The following is a 23,052-nucleotide window of genomic DNA, read 5'->3' on the forward strand; positions in this document are numbered from 1 at the left end:
AGTGTGTTGCACCACAAGTATTCCAGCTCAGCATCTCTGAGCTACCACCCTTTCCATTGTCTTAGAAAATGGAGATACTTAAATAAACTTAGTTTCTAGTAGTAGTTCTACTACTGTAGTTTCTAGTAGTTCCACTAATCCACAATCATATTTTTGACATTGTGTGTTGCAGAGTTGTACAACTTTGACTCTTCCTTCAGGGTAGTTTATGGTTATTTGTGGAAAATAACCCATATTCTTCATCCCATACCCATCACCCTTTCAAATAATCTAAAAATGACATTACAGCGCCTCCTCAGGTAAAACTAATGCAATAGTGGTAATGTCCTTCATACCTCTTCCACCTGTTTTCCTGAACAATCATATATCATTTAATCAGTGTCAGCTTTGGGCACAAAATGCAGCTAATAGACAACCCCACACACAGGCTATGTAATAGGATTAGCTGCAATTATTGTAGACTGAAAGCCAGTTTATTGCACGATGTGGTTCGATGCAGCGTGGATGCCCAGTCACATTTTACAACTAACTCCCAAGGTCAACGTCCTAATATGTAAGATATAAGTTAACTGTGAAAAATGGCTGGGTGGTGAGTCCAGGGTCATGAAATGCCTAAAGGGGATTGTGCAAGCCCTTCCTGTGTGCACAAGGAATAAGTAACGAGTCTGTGAGTTCTTGCAATCCCAATAGGAAGAAAGCCGAGATTCAGTCGGAGAGGAGGACGAGTGAGCATGTATTCTGAGGCAAATGTTATGGTGGAAGATATAGACTGGGAATTAATCACTTTCCTCCCAAACTTTCAGTTTAGCACACCACCCATAAAAAAGATGATTGTCTCCGAGAGTAACAAATGCAACAGTGTTCGGTTGGAGTTTGTTGTAACAAACTACTGTGCAAGCTTGAAATTGATGTTTTGTGAAGTCGTGAAACTGAGGAGCTTGCAATGATAGTCACCAGTTTCACTGAAGATACCCACACATTTGCAAACCTTTTATTCAAGAAACTAAATAATAAAATATTAATTTCAAGGTCTCTGAGCTTTGAGTGTAACATCTGAAATTATTTCTCTCAGACCATTGGTTAGAAAACATATTTTGTCCTCCATTGAAAGCCCATTCAAATCATAAGCCTACTCTAAGAAGAATAGTTTTGTGATGAAAAAGGTAGCCATTGGTGGGTGCAGCCATTCTAGTCAGTCCTGTTCCCAGTGTGTACTGTAGTTTGGCTGCTTTTTTTGTACCTACTTCAGAAGCTTTAAACAGCATCATAAATAAGTGGCAGCTCCAAAGGATATGATATTTAAACTTAATCAATTTTAATTGAAGTCAATATGACTCTGCATTATTTAATCACCTTCATAATTGGCAGTTAATTGGCTACACAGAGGACTCCTTTATCACCCCCATCAATATTCAGACACTGAAGTGAATGAGGAGGTGTGTGTTTTGCAGTGTCAAAAAAAAGGTCCTCCCTTTTCCTCAAAATATTCTCGGTAGTCCTCACTAACCACTTAATCCCTGAAGACCAGGAATACACCATTTATCACGCTGCTAAGTGGTAGAACACACTCACACTTCTTATCTTTATTGTTTCTCATGGGTAATCTGAACCTTTGTGTGGTAGCAGAGCAACATCCGTCAAAAAGGAACGAGGAACCAAATCAGTTCAGATTTAAGTGGCACCCACCAGAGACCAGGGAAGAGCATGAAATTAAGCCTTCTTTTGGTTTTCTAAATGTGTTCCTGATTCTTTTGTTGTTGTTTTAAAAGAGACACATTATTCACTATGACTCTCATTGATTCTACAATTAGTGCGTCAAATAGTTTTGAGGCATCCTCCCCCCCTCAAAAAAAAAATGTCTTTAGGTGTTTCAATGTGTATCACTGCAAAACAGCCTGTTTATTGCTGGCATTGTCAGTGGTTCTCTGGATGAACACACATACTGACCCAATTGAGAACCTCAGCCAATACAAGACATAACCAATTGCTAGTACAGTTTACTAGAACATTCCTCAATTTTCAGTGTGCAAAATCCACTTTCAAAAACCAAAATCACGGAATCATTAACTTCATCATTGTGAGATGCAATGGATATGAGCAAGTGAAAAAAGCATATGCCAGGTGAGTTTCTGTCCAAATAAACCTGATAGCTCATTTAGAGAGAGCTCGGTAGAGGAGGCCAGCTCTCATTTGAAGCCACTATTGCTGCTCGTGGATCATTTTCCAGTAAATTATTTTGCAGAATTATGCAGCCTGACTCAACACCCACAGATCATTTCTAGTGCGCAAACTCATTTCCCCTTCCAAGAATTCCAAAGATGTACGAGATGTCGGGATGATTATTAACCCAATGGAATCTAATCTTCCAAAAGTCAAACACACCCTTGAGTTACCGAGGACCTGACAGAACAAACCCAGAAACCAGCTCACTCGCTAATCCAGCCTGCATTCCCTCCAGAGAAACCTGCTCTCCAGTGATACTTGATAAGTGGCTCTCTGACGTGAGATGCGTTCAGCTATTGTGCTTCATGCGCACTTGGTTCCTCTTCCTATGAAAAATGCATGTGCGGTGCTGCACACTGAGATCAGAGAGAGGGGGCTGTGGGTGTGAATGCACTGCAGCAGCTGGCGTGGCGTGCCCTGGTTCTTGGCTGCTACTCTGGCTCTAGGCGCATGTGTTAAGGGTGCAGGAGGGGAAGCCAGACAGCAGACCTGCTTGAATTTCCTAGAAAATCGAGGGACAGTTCACTGTGGCAGGAGCTCAATGGGGGCTGGTTTGGGTGGATGGCGGAGAAATGTAAAGAGTTGGGGGAGGACTCGGGGGGTGGGGGTGTTTGAGGACCACGGGGGCCTTGAATACCTGCCGCTTGTTCCAAAGGCTGTTTTGCTGAATCGTAGCGAAAGGATTGGGTGGGGGGGGGTATGGCAGGGTTTAAGGTACTGGGCAGAGGCCCTGATTGCACCATTGATCTCCATCAGATAGACTTTAATAATGGAGCCGGCCTCGAGAGGCAGGATGGGGGAAACTTTACCGATTACACATTCTGCTGACCTCCACGCTTTCCTTGTTGCCAAGGCAAAGCAGCTTGTGGTGGTGATTTTAGAGATGATTGTGTGTAATATTTAGGATGAAAGCAAAATCCATTATACATAAAGACATATGGAATTATCATTAACCACACACCTTCTAAGAAGCATGATCATGAGATGTTATTAAAGACTAACATGGTTTTAAGGAAAATAGCTAGAGACACAATATATATATTCACCAGGATAACTAAGAGGACATCATTCATCACATTTACATTTACATTTTACATTTAGTCATTTAGCAGACGCTTTTGTCCAAAGCGACGTACAATGGAGAGAACAGTCAAGCTAAGAGCAATAAAGAACATGGTGTAACAATAAATACTACTTTACATAAGAATTATAAAAACGACCTAGAAAGGAAAAAGAAGTGCAGGAATGTAACTGCTGAAGTGCAAGTTAAGCGCTAGTCAAGGTGCCAATTAGGAAGGGAGGTGCTCTCTGAAGAGTTGGGTCTTCAAAAGCTTCTTGAAGGTAGAGAGGCTGTAATGGTTTCACCACGCAAGCCGGCAGGCCCGTTAGGAGGGCATTGCAGTAGTCAAGGCCTGATTTTGCGGATGTTGTATAGCGCAAAGCGGCACGACCTGGAGACAGAGGCTATGTGGGCCGTGAAGGTCAGTTGGTCATCCATAATGACCCCCAGGTTTCTTGCTGTTTTGGATGGAACAAGAGATAAAGAGTCAATATTGATATTGATGTTATGGTGGATGACCTGTTTGGCTGGGAAGACCATCAGCTTCGTTTTGGCCAGGTTCAGCTGAAGGTGGTGATTTTTCATCCATGTGGATATATCAGCAAGACAGTCCGAGATCCGCGCCGAGACCGTGTCCTCAGGAGGGAAAGACAGAAACAGTTGAGTATCATCGGCATAACAGTGATAGGAAAACCCATGCGAGCGGATGATAGGGCCCAACGAGGTGGTGTAAATGGCAAAGAGAAGTGGTCCCATCACCGAGCCTTGGGGCACCCCAGTGGTGAGGAGGTGAGGTACAGACAGCTGACCTTGCCAAGACACGTTGAACGAGCGCCCAGTGAGGTAGGATTCAAACCAGGAGTGCGCATTGCCAGAAATGCCCATACTTGACAGTATGGAAAGAAGGATGCGGTGGTTGACTGTATCAAACGCAGCTGATAAGTCAAGCAGGACGAGAGCCGAGGATTGAGCTGCTGCTCTAGCTGTTTTTAAGGCCTCCGTTACAGACAGCAGGGCTGTTTCGGTGGAGTGACCGCTTTTGAATCCAGACTGGTTTGGATCGAGGAGATTGTTCTTTGACAGGAACTCGGTGACCTGTTTGGAAGCTGCCCTCTCAATGGTTTTAGATAGGAGCGTGAGAAGTGAGACCGGTCGATAGTTTTCCACCTGAGTGGGATCGAGAGAAGGCTTCTTGAGCAGCGGCGTTACTCGAGCCACTTTGAAAAGAGAAGGAAATGTTCCCCCTTCATGCTGTCATTTCATCAGCCTTGTTATTCTGACCTCAGTTATGTGATCTTGTGTGTCTCCATGTTCCTCCATTTAGCAGTCAGCTAACCTGAGCAAACACTACTGCCTGGATTTTAATGAGCTATGACTCAGTGTGTCACTAGGGTTAATTAAACCCCACAGATAACTGTATGAAGCACGAAACAGGGTGATCTACGATTCAGAGACTGCATTTACAAGTAGACTGTCTTCTTGAAGCAGCTCTATGAGGACTTGATTAACCTTTCACATGAGACCAAGAGAGGTCTGTTGTAAGAGACTGCAGAGTTACATATCAGACACTGGCAACCAGTGTTTGTTGCATTGGAAGATATCATGTCAGCAGAAACATTCCACCAGAAATGCATCCATTTCAAATATGATATTATTTGCCCTATTTTTCATTTGGAGGAGGAGGATAGGAGTAAAATACACAGAATGCCAGTCATTTGTTACTGCAAAATAAACTCCTCTAGGGTGGCCAAAGTCCCCTCCGCCAATCTGATCACCCAGTCAGGGTTCATTTTATAGAATGATCAGCTGGCTGTGTGTGTGTGTGTGTGTGTGTGTGTGTGGGTGTGGGTGTGTGTGTGTGTGATCTATTTGTCCAATGAAATTAAACACAGGGGTCCAGCTGTGACTTGTTGAGTCATTAATTCTCCAATCACTGTTATCAGATGAATTAACCAATTCATTAAAATACTAATTTACTAATTAATTGAATATTAGGTGCTTTGCAGCTAAGTGCACATTCCTTTTATTGTCAGGCCCTGGACTGATTTCAGAGATAGAAGCACGATGTTGTCTGGAGTGATTTCAGAGATAGAAGCACGCTGTGGTCTGGAGTGATTTCAGAGATAGAAGCACGCTGTTGTCTGGACTGATTTCAGAGATAGAAGCACGATGTGGTCTGGAGTGATTTCAGAGATAGAAGCACACTGTGGTTTACATTAAAGCACTATTGACTGACTTACCAAGACTCTACCATTACCCATTAAAGCACCTCTGTCACCAATCGACTAAATGCAGTCTTTCAGCCTTTTCTTCAGAGAGGTGACACTCTAAGGCCTCTGCCCCGACACCAAACGATCTCTAGTACGAGGATCATTCAATCATTCCTTTTCTCTCCTTTGCAACAGAAAGGGCTTAAACGTGATCCTCTCTTCCTTTGCCAGTTTGACACTGCTGAAAACTAAAGCCTCTGCTGCAAAAGTATTTCCATTAGCCACTTTTAGTGTTTCTGATCAGTCATAAATAATAAGGAGACATGTCGGGGAAAAGGGCTTGCTGAGCCCCCTCGCAAGTCAGCATTTGTTGCAGCATAGATCTGACAGGCTAGGTGCTGTGGCTTCTACTGTCTGGGTCCTGTGCAGGGGGCATGGGACGTTGAGATTACCCCAGCGCAGTCTTCAATCATGCCCCTTAACTGAATAAGAAATTATCTCCAAAACTTCATTCCTTTACTTTCATCCCCTCGGCCCGGTGACAATCTAACTGGAGTGGACAGAGTGTTAAAGCGTGCACACTTGAGATGAATGGTGTTGTGGAAGTGGCCGCATTAGCAATTAGATAGTTTCTAATTGGAGATTAGGATGGAGTGAGGAAAATCATTGGCCATTTTCCCTTTGTAATACTGGTTAATTAAAAGCACCCTGCTGAATTCTAATTAGAACATGAAACATATTCAATCCCCTTACTAATCAGTGATTGAGTGAATATGATACCCCCATGCCATGCAACCAACAGTGAAAGACAAACAAACAAGGAATCCAGTAGTCGCATATAAACACAAGACTTTATCAAAGGTCACATAGAAAACACAATTTCCTCTTGCTAAAAATCTTTTGTATAGAGATTTTTTTAATCTTCATATTGTGTTATTAAATATGTTTTCTTTTGAAACCACAAAGACACAGTCTCTTCTTTAGCACAGAAGAGGCATGTGTTTTAAAAAATAAAATAAAACGGCACAACAAAGCTTTTTTTTCCCATTTCATTACTCACCACACACTGTTTAAAAATATAAGTATAAATCTGCATTTGCTCTAATTTTTTTCTGATTAGAAAAAATACGTAATCCAGTAAATGCAATAGAGGTTTATGAGTCTGAGTCACGTCACAGGAATCTCCACGGGTTCAACCATTTCTTTCCAAGGGCACCTTGTTTTCTACAGCGATCTATAGCAATCAGTGCATGTGTCATTGCACCATTTTGAATCCTTTAGTCTGGTTTCTATGTTAATATATATCCATGAGAAAACGCACAGAAGGATCAAAGTTTTGTGATCTGCATTGGATCACTGAGCCTCTGTGTGTGCATCATGTGTGCTCACAGGGGGTCACCTCGGGGAGAGGCGTCTGGCCCTGCATGATCACCTGCGGGGGCGGCACCACCTGCACGGGCCGACCCTTGGGCCCGGCGTTCTTCTGCAGCTCGATGCCAAACGGCGGCGGCGCGCTCTGCATCTGCCTCCGGTACTGCACGAAGCTGCACGTCTTGAGGATGATAGCCAGCACGTTCTTGCCTATGAGGATCGCTGACACGCGGTTGTCCTTGTACAGCAGCATGTTGCTGCCGCGGATGAACAGCGTCACCACGTTGATGGTGACGAGGCTCAGGATGGGGTAGAGCATCATCTTGTGCGGCACGATGTTGATGCCCTGCATGCTGATCTCGCTCAGCGACACGCAGGGCAGCACCAGCAGCAGGATGTAGCAGTAGAAGAACATGAGCCCCTCGGCCCACAGCGGGAGGCCCTTCTTCTGCGGCTCCCACAGGTTGGCCTGGATGTCCAGCACGTCCAGCAGGTCCACCACCACCCAGAAGAGGCGGTTGCGGATCTCCTCGCGCTTCTTGAAGGCGCGCACGTACTCCATGTGGTCGATGGCCACCAGGATGATGAAGAGCACGGGGATGCAGATGGACAGCACCAGGGTGAGGGCCTTGCGGGCCAGCGCGTCCAGGCTCTTGCGGTCGGCTTTGTAGTTCTGGTAGATGAAGTAGACCTTGATCTCCAGCACGAAGATGTAGAGGAACCAGAGGATCATGGCGTAGCCGCGCTTGGCCGTGCGCACCTCGGCGCCCACCCACACCGCCACGTAGCGCAGCACGATCAGGAAGCACAGGTCACCGACCGTCACCATGATGCAAATGCCGATCTTGCGCGGGCCGTGGTTCTGCTCCACCAGGTAGGCGTCCATCAGGGCCATGCTACTCATGATGAGGATGGTGGACAGGCACACGTGGGGCTTGTTGGTGGGGGGTGGCGGCACCATCCTGATGGGGGCCGCCTTGGGTCCGTGCCCCTTGGGCTTCCGGCCACCGGTCGCCCGCTCGGCGGAGGCTCCTCGGGGGCTGCGGGCAAAGGGGGGGGGGGGGCTCAGGCGGCGGTCCCCGCTGCTGCCAACGCCACTGCCGCCTCTGCCATGATGGCACACCTCCAGGTTGGTTACACTAGCTGGACACACATACACACACACACACACACACACACACGCACACACACACACACACAAGAACAGGTACAGAGGGCAGACCAGATCAGATCAGATCAGATCAGACCAGCCAGTCCTGCCACACACAATCAGCTCTTACTCTCTGCACCGCAGAGGAACACTCACATACTGCATGTCACAGGCATGACCTGAACATGGTGAGCAGTGCAGTGCAGAGAGGTGTTAAGCAATCTGATTCCTTATCTCATTATTCATCTCTACTCCCTGTCCTCAAGGATGATTTTAACAACCAAACAATCCACAGACACCATAAGATCAAAATGAAAGCTGCCTAAGCACTAACAAAAGCAGGGGTTTAAATAGGAACAGGGGGGTGACTTACTTTTCCCAGTCTTTACAATTCTCCCTAATGACAAGCCGTGAGCAGCGTTCCATAAGAGAGTTCTCTGAGCCCAAAGCCCAGCGGTAATCCATGGGAGAGGGTGGGAGAAAGCACAAAGGATCCGTCCTTGTACTGAAGTGCCAAATCCACCGGTCACGGAAATTTCTTTAAGCTAAAAGAGAAAGTCCAAAATATCCTCCACATAATCCAGTTAGAGGGTAGACGTCGCTGAAGTGCCTGGACTAATCGTGTTTTTTTTTCACCCCGCCAGCAGACGCAGATATCACTTTGTTGTGCTTCTGACAGATTCAAAGAATCCAGAAGAAACAAATCTTCCCAAAAAAGTAACTTTAGGTGAAATCCTCAAAAGGATCTTTTCTTTCTCATTCCTTCTGAAAAAAGGCAATGAAGAAAAAAAAGGAGGAAAAAGTCTATCACATGAAGAAAAATCCACCAGCGTATCTTTCTATTCCTGGCATGTCTACTGGTTTGTATTTGTGTGCATGTCTGCTCACTCACAGGTGTGTGTGTGTTTGTGTGTGTGCTCACACACACATGGGAGTATGTGTGTGTGTGTGTGCGTGGTGGGAGGGCTGTCGGTGAATCCTGTGAATGCAGATGCCGGAGGAGCTGCTGGAGCTGTGTGTCCCTCTCTGTCTCCCGCTCCCCCTCGGCGGACGGGTGGGTGGGTGGGTGGTTGGGGTGGATGGGTGGGCGGCGCTGCCTCTCGTCTCGTCCTCTGCTGCACCGCTCTGTGCTGCGCTGTGCTGCTGTGCACTGCGTTCCCTCTCTCAGTGGTGGAGAAGTGGCACCCCCTGGTCAGCTCATCATCGCCCCCCGTCTCTCTCTGCCCCGGCTGGGAGAGTGGCTCTGGCTGTGGCTCTGGCTGTGGCTGAAGCTGCGTCTGTGGCTGAATCTGCGCTGCTCTCGCACAACTGATGGCTCTTCTGCTCTCTCAGCATGGTGACGAAAGGAAAGGAAATACTGTCACCCTATGTGACTAAGTATGCGTGTGTGTGTGTGTGTGTGTGTGTGAGTGAATGAGAGAGAGAGAGAGAGAGAGAGAAGAGAAAAAGATAGAGAGACGGACAGTGAGGGTCTATGTGTGTGTGAGAGTTCGCGGTCTCTCATCACTGTCTCCACTACTCAGCCATAAGCGCTCTGTGGCTTTTCAAACTCTGCCTGTAACTCCTATATATTTGCCCCCTCCCTCTCTCCTTCTTTCACTCTCTCTCTCTCTCCCTCCCTCTCATTCCCCCCCTTACTCTCCCACTCAATAGTTAGGAGGTGATGCTCTGTAGACCACAGCTGCAGAGAGACCAACAGAGAGGGAGAGAAAGAGAGAGGGAGAGAGAGAGAGAGGGAGAAAGGGGGAGAGCAAGAGACAGGGAGAGAGACTCCTGTGAACACTTAATAGGAAGGGTGGGGGTTGGGGTAAGTAATAGCCAGCCTTCTGCAGCCTCACTGAATGCACAAATATATATATATATGCACACACACACACACACACACACACACACACACACACACACACACACACACACACACACACACACACACACACACACACACACACACACACACACACACACACACACACACACACACACACACACACACACACACACACACACACACACACACACACACACACACACACACACATAATGCACCAACACAAAAGGGAAAAAAATATTTGTCTCTATCTCTGTCTTTGCCTTTACTATCATTGTCAACCATCTGTGTTGTCTCTCGCTGCCTGTTTCAGTGTGACTTTACTTGGGGGCTGCTGTAAGAGTCTGCTCCCTCACACACAGAGGGCTGGTGCTGGCCATGCATGAGGGGGGGGGGGCAGAGGAAAGCTATGGTCTGGGGATGGGAGACACGGAGCTGGCCACTGGATGTCGGCAGGTCTGCTCTGGGGACATGTCTCTAATGGTGCCTGGTTATTGATCCAGCGTCAAAGCAGTGAATCAGGATAGCCAGCATAGCCAGACACACAGCAGAGTTGAGGAAGAGAGAGAGAGTGAGAGAGAGAGAGAGAGAATTTGTTTTTATACTGAGAAAGGAGGCACAGCATGGCATATAACACAGTAAAAGAGAAAAGAGAGGCAGACAAAGACGGAGAGAGTAATGGTGTATGGAAAGGAGAAAGAGTAACGGACACGAGTGAGGAGAGAGGGGAAGATTTAAGGAGGCTGAAGGAGAGGGAGAGAGAGAGAGAGAGAGAGAGGGAGGAAAAAGATGAATGGGAAGGGCAGGAGAGAGATGGAGTGGAACACAAGTGAAAGATGAAGATGGGAAAACAAGGAGTTGTGAATCAAAGGGAGAGGGCAAAGGGTTTGAAGACAGAGGGACTGAGAGAGATTGGTAAAGTAACCCAAAAACATGGCTATTTTACATTTTCTCAGAGAAGAAAATGCAACATTGTATCAACAAATACATTCACAAATTGTAGCCATTAGGAGAACCATGAGGAGTGTTTTGTCAATTTATTCAAAATAAAATACTGAAATATCCCATTTACATTCAGATCCTTGACTTAGTACTTGGTTAAATCACCTTTAATGATAGCCTCAAACCTTCTTAGGAATGATCCTCCAAGCTTGGCACACCTTTTTCTTCTCGGCAGAATCGTTCAAACTCCACCAGGTTGGATGGGAAGCCTTAGTGCATGGCCATTTTCAGGTCTCTCCAGAGATTTGGGTTCAGATTTGATATGCTTCATGTGGTCTTGTTGAGATGTAAACCTTTGCCCCAGTCTGAGATCCTGAGCACTCGGGAAAAGGTTTTCACACAGGATTGCTCTGCATCCATCTTTGTCTGATCAAGGCTCTTCGTCCCCATTTGCTCAGTTTGGCTGGGAGATGTATCCTTCCCCAGATCTGTGTCTTTTGACTAATTGACAAAAGACAATTATCTCAACCTCATGGCTTGGTTTCCATTCTGACATACACCATCAACTGTGAGATCTTATATAGACAGGTGTGTGCCTTTCCAGAAGAATCTTAAAGATCATTAATAGAAGTAGGGTGCACCAGAGGTCAATTGCAAGTGTAGGGTCTGAATACTTATGTAAATGTTATATTTCAGTCTTTTATTTTAAAAACAAATTAACAAAACACCCCAAAAAAAATGATTGTGGAGTATTGTGTGTAGACTAATGAGAAAAAAATGAAGTGTGGAAAACTTGAAAGGGTCTGAACATTTCCAACTGGACTACATACAGTATACTGTGTATATCAGTTCAGAACCAGCGAGCAAGACATGTGGCATCCCTGTACTCCCCATCAAATATTCCTCCCACATAATGTCTTGTTATTCATAATTCATAGGTTCATTTACATATCTTTCATGGTATCTGTGCATTCCAAGATAGGCTAACCTCTCTATTAAAAAAGCCACATTAACCTGAGCACGATCGCAAAATTACTCCTGTCACACTGGATAGATTTCATGCCATGTGCTCCGAAACCCTCCTTATGATATGTTTTATGTATGCTTCACCTCTGCGTACTGTGGATGGAGCAGCGATACATTACCCAGAGGGGAGCTTGCGGAGGATCTTTGGCCATTTGAAATTACTACAGTTAGAGGGCTTCTTTCTATACACGGATGGGTGAAATGTTCCGTGCATCAAACGAGCCACTCACACAGCCCACAGCATCTCTAGTCATTATCATACCTAGTGATGTCTTCAGCTGAGTAACAGTTAGGTCTTTGTCTCATATTACTGGCTAATCATTTGTACATGCCTGTACGTATACTTCGTGTAACGGGGGCCTTTATTATTGTATTGTGTGAAGTGATCACGTGTGACAGATACACAAGATTTGTAGTGGCATTGTAACCTGAACGTAAACACGGGATTGTAGTGGAACGTAATTGCTTACACGAGTGGTGTGATGTGCAAATTGAGTAGCCCAATTACCTTGTTCTCTTCTGTCTACGTGGTTCGTTGTCCACTGATTACTGTTCTCTCCCTCACTTTAGCCCCACCAATCCGTGAGCCTGGTTTGATTTGATTTGATTGAACGCTGCCTAAAGCTAGAACCAGTAGCCTACAATCCAACGTGGTACAGGGAGCACCGGAATCAACCAGCGGCCTGGTAGCATACAAGCGGCTTTCTCCTGTTGGGTATCTCGCTCTTCCGTGTATGCTCTTCTTCCCAAGCCGACTTCGCTACAGGTTACTACTTTTACCTGGGGAGTCTCCATCAGGCACGCAAAGATTCCTGTGCTTCCTTGCCTGTTAATGGACTTGTGACCTCCGGAGGTATTGTACTGTGATTGTTATGTGTTGGCCTAGCGAACTTCTCCGGTAGCCTCATTGTTGCGTGAGTTGATGTGGTTGCCAGATAGGCGATAGTATTCCCCACCTGTAATGAATCGTGCATGTAGTTGCCAGATTTTAGGATTTATACTCTATTTTTGATACTAAGTGCCTATTATTCACGATTTACTACTGGCTGTTATTTATTACTCTATCCTGTACTTTGTCTATTTATTGGAGGTTAGTGGACTGCCCACTGCTTCTTTCCCTGTTCTCTTTTTACTGTAACATTAAACTGAAATATTGGATGATTCGTCTATGGTGTGTGTGTGTGTGTTGCCCAGCCACAAACTCAAACTGACCTAGCGTGCCCGTATTTAGTCATTTTTGAACATTGCCCTTCTGGGCTGGCGTAGTCGGCTACATTGTTGTCCCATAAGGCCTTACACTTCGTATGCCACAATTATGGCACTACTGCCGGAAGTATTGGAGAAGTAGTACGTGGGGTTGTAACACCTGTTATTTATTGAGTCAGCTTTTAGGGTGGATGACATGGCAGAGAAAACAGGATGAGGAGCATTGAAAGTTAAGACACATTTTGACGTAGAGGGTAAGGGTCATCCTTGGGTATACACAGGGACAGTGTGGTATTAGACACATTAAATCTGCTGGCAGGGGAAACTCAGGCTCAATGTCTCCCTTGGAGGGTTTTCTCTCTCTCATAGGACCAGGGTCAGTACAAAAGGACTTATGGCTGTCTTATACACAAATCCATATACAGTATCCCCCCCTTTTTTTTCCTGTGCAGCTGTTTTGTTCTGAAAAGAAAAAAGAGGGAATTAAGCTTTTGAGAAGAAAAGGAAAAAAAGTATGCAAGCTCCCCGAGGCTGTTTTGAAATGTAATTTCTCATGGCAATCGCTGAGTAATTCCAACATCAGAAATGTCATTCAGAGAATGGTTTTGACATTTAAATGAGACTCTCACTCTTCTAATCAATACTTGGCTCACAGGGGCAATTGAAAGTTTTTTGCAAGCAATTCCATGCCTGAATAATTTACATAGAAGTTTCAAAATTTGATTTTGCTCATGTTTTTTTTTCTTCTGGACTATGGTATATAACTGTCACCTGTCCGTGTGACTGCTAATAACAGTAATTAATTCTCTGATTCCAGCAGATTTATTTATGAGCCTAGATTCATGCTTAATTTCTCCCGAGCACTCATGCCATATTAGATTAAGACAACAGTGCAAGGTAATTAGATGGAAATTACAGAGCGGTAAACATAATAGACCCCCTTGTGAGTGAAGGAATGTTGTTTAAGATGTGCATGTGTTTACAGTGGCACATTACTCACAGGAGGCTAGGGAAGCATACACTCAAACACAATACTTGCCACCACCTACATCACAATTGTTTGCACAATCAGTTTGTATGTTCTCTGCTCAACACATTTTCATCATCTGCTTGGCGGACTTGAAATCCTCATAGCAAAGAGAAGAGATAGCCTTCGTGTGGTTCAATTCATTGATGCTGATTAAATGTGGTAGTGAATATTAATATGTATTAACAACAACTGTTAACCTTGATGGTGTGTAGATGTATTAGTTAACTAATGAGGTCCTGGATGTAAGGCAGAATATACGCATTGCCATGAAGAAACTATAAACATTTTACATAGATAATAGATCATTATTAATGTAAAATAATGAATTGCTTTTTCGTGTTAGTGCATGAAGTACTGTTTATTAATTGGTAAAGAGAGTGATAGCATCTTTAAAAAGGAGTCCTATCTAATCTATAATTGAAAAGTACTTCCTCCTTCAGTCTGAGGGATTTTAAGAGGATTCAATTAAACAGATCAATTTCAAACAAATGTTTTGCCAGCTCTGAGTGACTCTATTTGCAGTAGATTCAAAAAGAGGATAAAGCTTTGTGCTGCCATGCAGTCCAAATTTACTAAAGCTCTTCATTAATTGTGTGTGTGGATTTCTACCAAGTCCCTTAGCAAATATGTCTACAGTTACTTTAATTTATTATATTCCACTTCCTTTTAAGCCAGAAGAGGTATTTATTACTATATGCTTTGAAAAGTACCTGGTCACGCCCTGAAATGTATCTTGTTTAAACCACAATAACATATTTTGGTACCACTTTACAATAAGGTTCCCTTTATAAACGTTTATAAATGGTTTATAATTAGGTTATTAATTAGGTTGTAAACGCTTTGTAAGTCATTAATAAGCCATTATAAATGAGTTATAACACAGTTTTTATACATCGATGCGGGCTCACTATTTGGCAAGATCCCCATCTTGGCAACCCACTGTCTATCCCTTAACTGGCTATACTAGCCCATTGCACACTCCCTACCATTCTTGTATCTGTTACTACCAGACCCGTAGAAATGACCCCCGCAGCCCTTGCACCGTAGGGGGGCCTCGCAGGGGGGGCTTGAGTTTAAATGTTTAAAACAAAAAAGTTTTTATTTTTTTTCCAATTTTAATTACATGGGATGCACACCATGGTCTTATTGTCTTGTCTGTGTTTCCAGAGTTGATATAGAAATAAAGAAAAATATATTTAATTGTGCTTTCTTTGTTAGGTAGCCTAGTGACGTGACGACATAGGTCAGAAGGTCACAGACCGGCGCGTCAACAGTAAATAGGGAGCTTGAGTTTTGATATCTTGCCTATATGGGGGGGGGGGGTGGGGGGGGTCTTGTGTTTCCGTTACGGTACTGGTTACTACCCCACTCCTTTTGAACGTGTTCTCCCTATGTGTATGTGATTTGTGTATGCTGTGTCTGGATGCTACTGGATGTCCTAAAATTTCCCTCGGGATTAATAAAGTATCCATCCATCCATCCAAAATCAAGTTACTGCTTACTACTCATTAATCTTATGAGTTACTAACATTTATAACTGGCAAAAGGGAGCCTTATTGTAAAGTGTGAAACACATCACCCTTTAGTAATCAGTAACTAACATTTGTAACTGGCAAAACGGAGCCTTATTGTAAAGTGTGAAACATATCATCATTTATTAATCAGTAACTAACATTTATAACTGGCAAAACGGAGCCTTATTGTAAAGTGTGAAACATATCATCATTTATTAATCAGTAACTAACATTTATAACTGGCAAAACGGAGCCTTATTGTAAAGTGTGAAACATATCACCCTTTAGTAATCAGTAACTAACATTTGTAACTGGCAAAACGGAGCCTTATTGTAAAGTGTGAAACATATCATCATTTATTAATCAGTAACTAACAGTTATAACTGGCAAAACGGAGCCTTATTGTAAAGTGTGAAACATATCATCATTTATTAATCAGTAACTAACAGTTATAACTGGCAAAACGGAGTCTTATTGTAAAGTCTGAAAAACATCAACATTCATAAATGAGTAACTAACATTCACATTTACCTAATATAAGTTTTTCGCATGGAATGGAAAGTAAGATGCAACAGACACAAGCAAAAATAATGTATTCACACATGTTAAAAATCAACAGTCAAAATAATGAAACTGTTGAGTACAAGTGATGCTTATATTTAGACATAAAAGCTTTAGGCAGACATCAATAAAACACTTTGAAAGAAATAATGATTCAGACTGGAAAGGCTTTTCGTATATCCTTGAACAACCGTCCAAGTGGCCCATCAGGGTGACCAGAGCCAAAAAGTCAATAATTTTATCCGGATCACGGCACCGTTGTAACAAGTCCTGGGTTGTGTTCTGTGTGAGTCTGTTTGCTGGGCAAGAAATGGCCACGCACTGAAGTTCTGATGCTTTGTTCCAGCGAAGTGGAGCTCCGTGCACTGTACACATTAACATACAACGAGACAGTCTGTAACATGCAATCGTCAAACACACTGGATATTAGCCTGTTAGCAGAGGGAAAACGTATGCTAGGAACCTCATGGCATAAGACAAAACAAGATAAATGCATTAAATATCACATCGTATGCATCACATGTTGCAGTTCACAATCTTTTAGTATATACACCGTTATGTCATCATTATACCATGACTTTGAGGGTTTATCACTTATAAATATACGTTTAGTTTCTTTGACATAGCTCTCTTCAGATCAGCAACTTCAAACTGAAGGCTAAAAGGAGAGTTGCCAAAAAAAACGAGTGTCTTAAAGGGGCAATACAAGTTGTACTCAGTGTGTTCAAATAACAAGATTTAGTATTTACAAATCAGGATCAAATTTGTTTATATTTAGTCTTGTTATTTGAACACACTGAATACGTGAATTGTATTGCCCCTTTAAGTAACTTCGTTCAGTTTGCATCTAAAGTTAGCATGCTACTACCCAGAAGATAAACAGCGATTTAAAAGCTTGTTTGACTTTTTTTGCTTAGATTTTTTTTAAAGGTTACCGAGACACCATGCAATGTAGAAACCCATTTATTTAAACTGAAAAATACGTGTGAGGGGATTTGCGAGGTGTGTCAGCCAGCTATCTAAAGTTAGCATGCTACTGCCCAGTTCAACTGTTGGGTAGTGGCATGCTAACTTTAGATGCAAACTAAACGAAGTTACTTAAAGGGGCAATACAATTCACGTATTCAGTGTGTTCAAATAACAAGACTAAATATAAACAAATCTATTCTAAAAGATTGTGAACTGCAACATGTGATGCATACGATGTGATATTTAATGCATTTATCTTGTTTTGTCTTATGCCATGAGGTTCCTAGCATACGTTTTCCCTCTGCTAACAGGCTAATATCCAGTGTGTTTGACGACTGCATGTTACAGACTGTCTCGTTGTATGTTAAAGCAGCATTAAGGAGTTTTTCCCTTGGAGCTCCCCCTTAAGGTTTGGAGGTATTTAACGTTTACTTCAGTGTCGTAAATACCCAGTTATGATAGATGCAGCCTCGCATACACTTGTATTGATGACCAGAAGAAGTCAGAAACCAACAAATTATGTCAACCGATAAGGTAAGAATATTCAAAGATTTTACATAAATATGACTGCATATTTTTATTCATTGTGATATCGGAGATGAATGACAACATTTAGTTTAGATGAAATACCGATCGCGTTTTCAGCCTATACATTGTGTGATCGAATACAATATTATTGACAACACCAAAACGCTACATATTCATCATTTACATTGGAACGTGTAATTCATTACAAGCTAGCGAAGTTAGGTTTCCAAGGTTGCAAACTTCTAAGGCTTACCTTGCGTGTGATTGACGTGTGAAATCCTTGGCGTGTGAGACACTGATTTGCATGCTAGTCTGAGACGGTCGATGACTTTTGGCATCTACTAAAATAGGGTGACCAGACGTGCTCTCTTACCCGGACAGGTCCTCTTTCGAGACCTAAAAAATGCGTCCAGCAGGGATTCCAAAAACGTCCGGGATTTTGCCTTGTCGGATATCTGTGTTTATCTGGGTCTTTCACAAACTAGTTATTACGCCCTTACAAGGTTTGGAAAGGGTATTTCCCTTACGTTCTACCTTCTTGCGCGAGCTCTGACTGTAGAGAGAACTGTCAATGGTCGATAGCCTTGTCAGTGCTGGCAGATGTACGATAATTATCCTCTAAATACGATCATTCTGAGCCTTTGGTAAATTTCGTCGCGGGGGAGGGCTATACACTACCCCTCCCCCGCAACGAAGTGTCCTCTTTTTCACAAACTAAAATCTGTTCACCCTAACTAAATCTCCGTGAGACAGGGATGACACTGATAAGGCTACAGCCTATTCTTTCATTAATTACATAGGCAGGGATGTACATCACAATACATCAATTTTCGTTGTTTTATCGACATAGGACAGATCACAATAGCTAACGTCAAAGACAGTAGAAACAGTTTATTATAACACTGTATTAGCTAAATTCGAAAGGATAATTCATGCATGGCTAATGGTGTATGAGGTTTGGATGTCAACAAGTTTTTTTCTATGGTTTTATTGCAGGAATCGACGTCATTGTCAACATCTGCCTCTTCTGAGGTAGAGACAGGTAGGGACCTTTACATTGGTGCACCTGCAGTAATTGCAGGGAGATGACAACAGACCAAGAAAGGCTCTGCTGCCGCCAGGCCCCTGAAAACTCTGTCAGCAGCATGGCACATATGCAGTTATATGTTCTTGACCCGGGCGTTTTACGGCTGGCATGGGCTGCATGGAACGATGTGTTTGCTGTTGATGACGAACAGGAACCAGGGGTGGAGCAGCGACAGTACAGACATGCGGCATACCGCCAATTAGTACTGTGGCAGCATGGCCGCTTGGGTGAAGGCAATAGGGTTATTATTCCGAGCTGCTGCGTTTGGAAGATAAGAACTGCATTTCCTGACCCCTTCGGTCAATATGTTGGCTTCAGGGTGCGCCGTTTGGTGTAAATATGTAAATAGTTTTGTTATTTATGTTCAATGTCAAAACATGTACAGTTTGATGTTCATTGTTTTTTATTTACATATAAATAAAAAAAATATTTCTTTTTACGACTCTTGAATTATTTGCAAATTATTTACATACACAGCTATGAAAGAATGGAATAGTTTAGAATTCACTTTGGGCACCACCCTCTCCCCGTGAAACCTGAGCCGCGACAAGTTCAAATGTGGATGGAGGCTGCGTTGCGGCAAGCAAACCCAAGCGCCTGGGATCATCAGGCCTTAGACCCTGTATTCTTGGAAGGCCCATTCCACTTCCCAGCCTCTCAGCAAGGATGGCCTTCTGCAGGTCTGGAATGTAATGGTAGCCTTTGCTCTCCTTCCAGTGCTCGGACTTCTTGTTGAAGTACTGTCTGTACCTAGTAAAGTAAAGTAATTGCACAATTCCACAACTGTTTAGGTAAGAACTAATGAATTATTTTTGGTAGTACACTACTAGTACACTACACTACTGTAGTGTAGTACACTACACTACTGTAGCAAAGCTTACATTCGGTGTCCATCCTTGCCACGTGCAGGAATGCGGTGGTTGTGATAGTTGTAATCGATTGCTGCAAGCAATGTCTGGGTTTTGTAAACAGGGGGGCTGTAGGCAAACCGCTTTCCTGCATACATGAGTATGTGGTTTTGGAAATTCTCCAAATCTGAAGTTGTCCTGAAAAACACATACATAACCCGAAAGGCCCAGTCAGTGACACACTTCTCACCACTAGATGCTACTCCAGGAAAAGTATCAGATGAGGCTTCATTTCAATTTCAATTATAATGTGCTAAGCAGTCAGGCCTAAGCAGCTGATTTTGCACACAAAACAAACATGGAAAATCACCCAGAGTTATACAATTATTGTATTGGTAATGGTTCTACAAGACAGACAAAAAAAGTTCAGAAATATGATCATAAGTGCTTGTGTGTATGTGCAAATGTATGACAAATACTAGCATTTGCATAACTATAGGGGCATACCTGAAACTTTTTGTTGTTCTGGAGTTTCTTGTATGTCCTCACCTGGAGGATTGGGTGTTGCCACATCAAGCACGGCTTTATCCATGCTTATCTCCAGGAGTTGGTTGATGTTGGCAGTCATAGCTGGGGCACTGCAAAGCAGCAAGATATGTACATAGAATCAATTTGAAGATCAAAATGGAACAACTGCATCATGTTCTCCTAAAACGTTGTCTTCTCCTGAAAGACCAAAATATTTGTGATTGCACCCTTCAACATAGCAGTAGTTCAACCTGAAATGCAACTAGAAACTGAAACATACCGTAGATGAAGAAAAGGACTATAGTCTTCATCAGAGCTGTCCCAATCTTCTTCCAAGCCCTTCTGATTAGGATCCTCCCAGCAATCATCCATGTCAATACTGTAAATAAAAATGATTTACAAAACACACACACCACCATAAACTTGAAGCACAAAAGAACACGAACTAAGATGGTTTCATGTGCAAGACTTACATGCTATTCCTCATATAATTCGCCTCCTCCTCATCCACAGTCATGCTGCTGCTCTTCAGCAATGCATGCTGTGAATATAAAACGAATCTAAATAAATATATTCATCAACAAAACAATGCATTACGGTCGCAGTTGTAAGACGAACTCACCTAGATTCTAGCACACCAATCGCTTCGGTTTCTTTGCCCAACGGTTGAACACCTTGCATAGCGAATTCTTTGTCCCTGATTCAAAAGATAAATAAGTCGGTCACAACTTACAATGTCCTGCATGGCTGGTTTAGAAACGCAGTTCTAAGATACATACCCATCTCGGTCGGACTCTTCTGAAATACTAGATACAGGCGGCGGTGGTAGCTGTGCATGTCCCTTGCTGGGAGTAGACATTCCCTACTGCTTTTGATAGAAAGAACCAATTCAGTATGTTTGCCGCTACATCTTTATATATGTTTTCACAAATCACGGCATTCAAGTCAGGTAACACACAAGTAGCATACTAAGCTAACGAAACATGAACCACAGACCAACTGGCTGTAAGGGAATGCTAACAGACAAAGTCAACTATCGCTAAATTCCTTGGAAATATCTGGAATATCCTGAGACTAGTGGAGCTTGGGTGGCAAGTTAGCCAGATAGCGACCACAATAACATTACAAAGAAGTGTATACGACGTTATTACTAGCTACTCGATTATTACTAGCATCATTGTCCAAGCGCGTTATAACAAGATGTCTGATATCGCTAACGAGATGTCTTGATAGCGGCTAAGCTAGGCTGACCAGACGTCCTATTTTACCCGGGCGGACAAGTCCTCTTTTACCTGGACAAAAAAGAGGACGTAAACCTAGCATCAATGTCCAAAAGTGTTATAATAGGGTGACCATATTTGAGTTTGATGTTTGACTGTGTTATCAAAGTTGTTGACTCGCTAGTTTGTCATACTCGAGGAAAGCACATTTCAATAGGTTTTGCTAGGCTTTAGGGTGACCCGATTTTAGTTTTCTAAAAAAGAGGACTTCGTCGCTGGGGGAGGGTGCGGGGTCCAGCATGCTAAACACTAGCCTACCCTGCCTTCTCCCCTGCGACGAAGTGTCCTCTTTTTCAGAAAACTAAAATCGGGTCACCCTAAAGCCTAGCAAAACCTATTGAAATGTGCTTTCCTCGAGTATGACAAACTAGCGAGTCAACAACTTTGATAACACAGTCAAACATCAAGCAAGAGACAGTACAAACTACTAATCCAGCAGAAAGATGGCTAGCTGTGAATCGAACTTGTATCCAAATGTGTCTTTCAGCTCTCTCCAACGAGTAAAAGCTGTTCTGATTGTGACCCTAGTCCGATCTCTTGCTCTGTCGGCCTCTCTTTTTCTCTTCTTTGCTTCATCAGACATCGTCTTCTTCTGTTTCTTGGGTGCGTTCTCCATGATGAATACTGATGAGACTTCGCTGGCTTCTCGTTTATACTGTAGCTGCGAGCGTGGACTGGCACTATATGACATTGCGTAATCACTGCCAGAAAGCAGGTCGAAGTACATCCGCCCCCAGATCGGGCGGCCTCAGAATCCTACATAGCGGAGTTATTTCCCCACAGACCCCCGATGGCAATGGCGGAGGCGCAAATCGCCATATTAAAAGTCATTGTAGCGGCACAATTTTTTTCAAGCTGTTATTTTAAGGTACAATTGTTGCATACTGTTACTTTAATGTGTACAGTGCACGGAGCTCCACTTCGCTGGAACAAAGCATCAGAACTTCAGTGCGTGGCCATTTCTTGCCCAGCAAACAGACTCACACAGAACACAACCCAGGATTTGTTACAACGGTGCCGTGATCCGGATAAAATTATTGACTTTTTGGCTCTGGTCACATACACATAGGGAGAACACGTTCAAAAGGAGTGGGGTAGTAACCAGTACCGTAACGGAAACAAAGACCCCCCCCATATAGGCAAGATATCAAAACTCAAGCTCCCTATTTACTGTTGACGCGCCGGTCTGTGACCTTCTGACCTATGTCGTCACGTCACTAGGCTACCTAACAAAGAAAGCACAATTAAATATATTTTTCTTTATTTCTATATCAACTCTGGAAACACAGACAAGACAATAAGACCATGGTGTGCATCCCATGTAATTAACGGTACTTACGGTGCAAGGGCTGCGGGGGTCATTTCTACGGGTCTGGTAGTAACAGATACAAGAATGGTAGGGAGTGTGCAATGGGCTAGTATAGCCAGTTAAGGGATAGTGGGTTGCCAAGATGGGGATCTTGCCAAATAGTGAGCCCGCATCGATGTATATGGCTTATTAATGACTTACAAAGCGTTTACAACCTAATTATAAACCATTTATAAACGTTTATAAAGGGAACCTTATTGTAAAGTGGTACCCATATTTTATAGTATCACATTCCTTTAGCTTAATTATCAAGAAAGGTGGCTTTCTTACACAATAAACACACATCACAAAGTGGTTTAGTAGCAACTATTCAGGAAGGCGT

The 23,052-nt window shown here is 43.3% G+C and overlaps 1 protein-coding gene across 1 annotated transcript; it reads right to left on the minus strand.

The window, feature by feature from the left end:
- Positions 1-6,331: 6,331 nt before the first annotated feature.
- LOC105890855 (transmembrane protein 121) lies at positions 6,332-9,678 on the minus strand. Its single transcript, XM_012816945.3, has 2 exons — positions 8,388-9,678; positions 6,332-8,007 (listed from the first exon to the last, which is right to left on the minus strand). Exon 2 carries the CDS (start codon positions 7,823-7,825, stop codon positions 6,869-6,871), a length of 957 nt encoding a protein of 318 aa, XP_012672399.2. The 5' UTR covers positions 7,826-8,007; positions 8,388-9,678; the 3' UTR covers positions 6,332-6,868.
- Positions 9,679-23,052: the final 13,374 nt, after the last annotated feature.

Source organism: Clupea harengus, chromosome 13 (genome assembly GCF_900700415.2).
Source record: "Clupea harengus chromosome 13, Ch_v2.0.2, whole genome shotgun sequence".
Classification (NCBI taxonomy): Eukaryota; Metazoa; Chordata; class Actinopteri; order Clupeiformes; family Clupeidae; genus Clupea; species Clupea harengus.

Excerpts from the sequence above, each read along its gene's own strand:
- LOC105890855 (XM_012816945.3), bottom strand. The coding sequence starts at position 7,825 with ATGGTGCCGCCACCCCCCACCAACAAGCCCCACGTGTGCCTGTCCACC.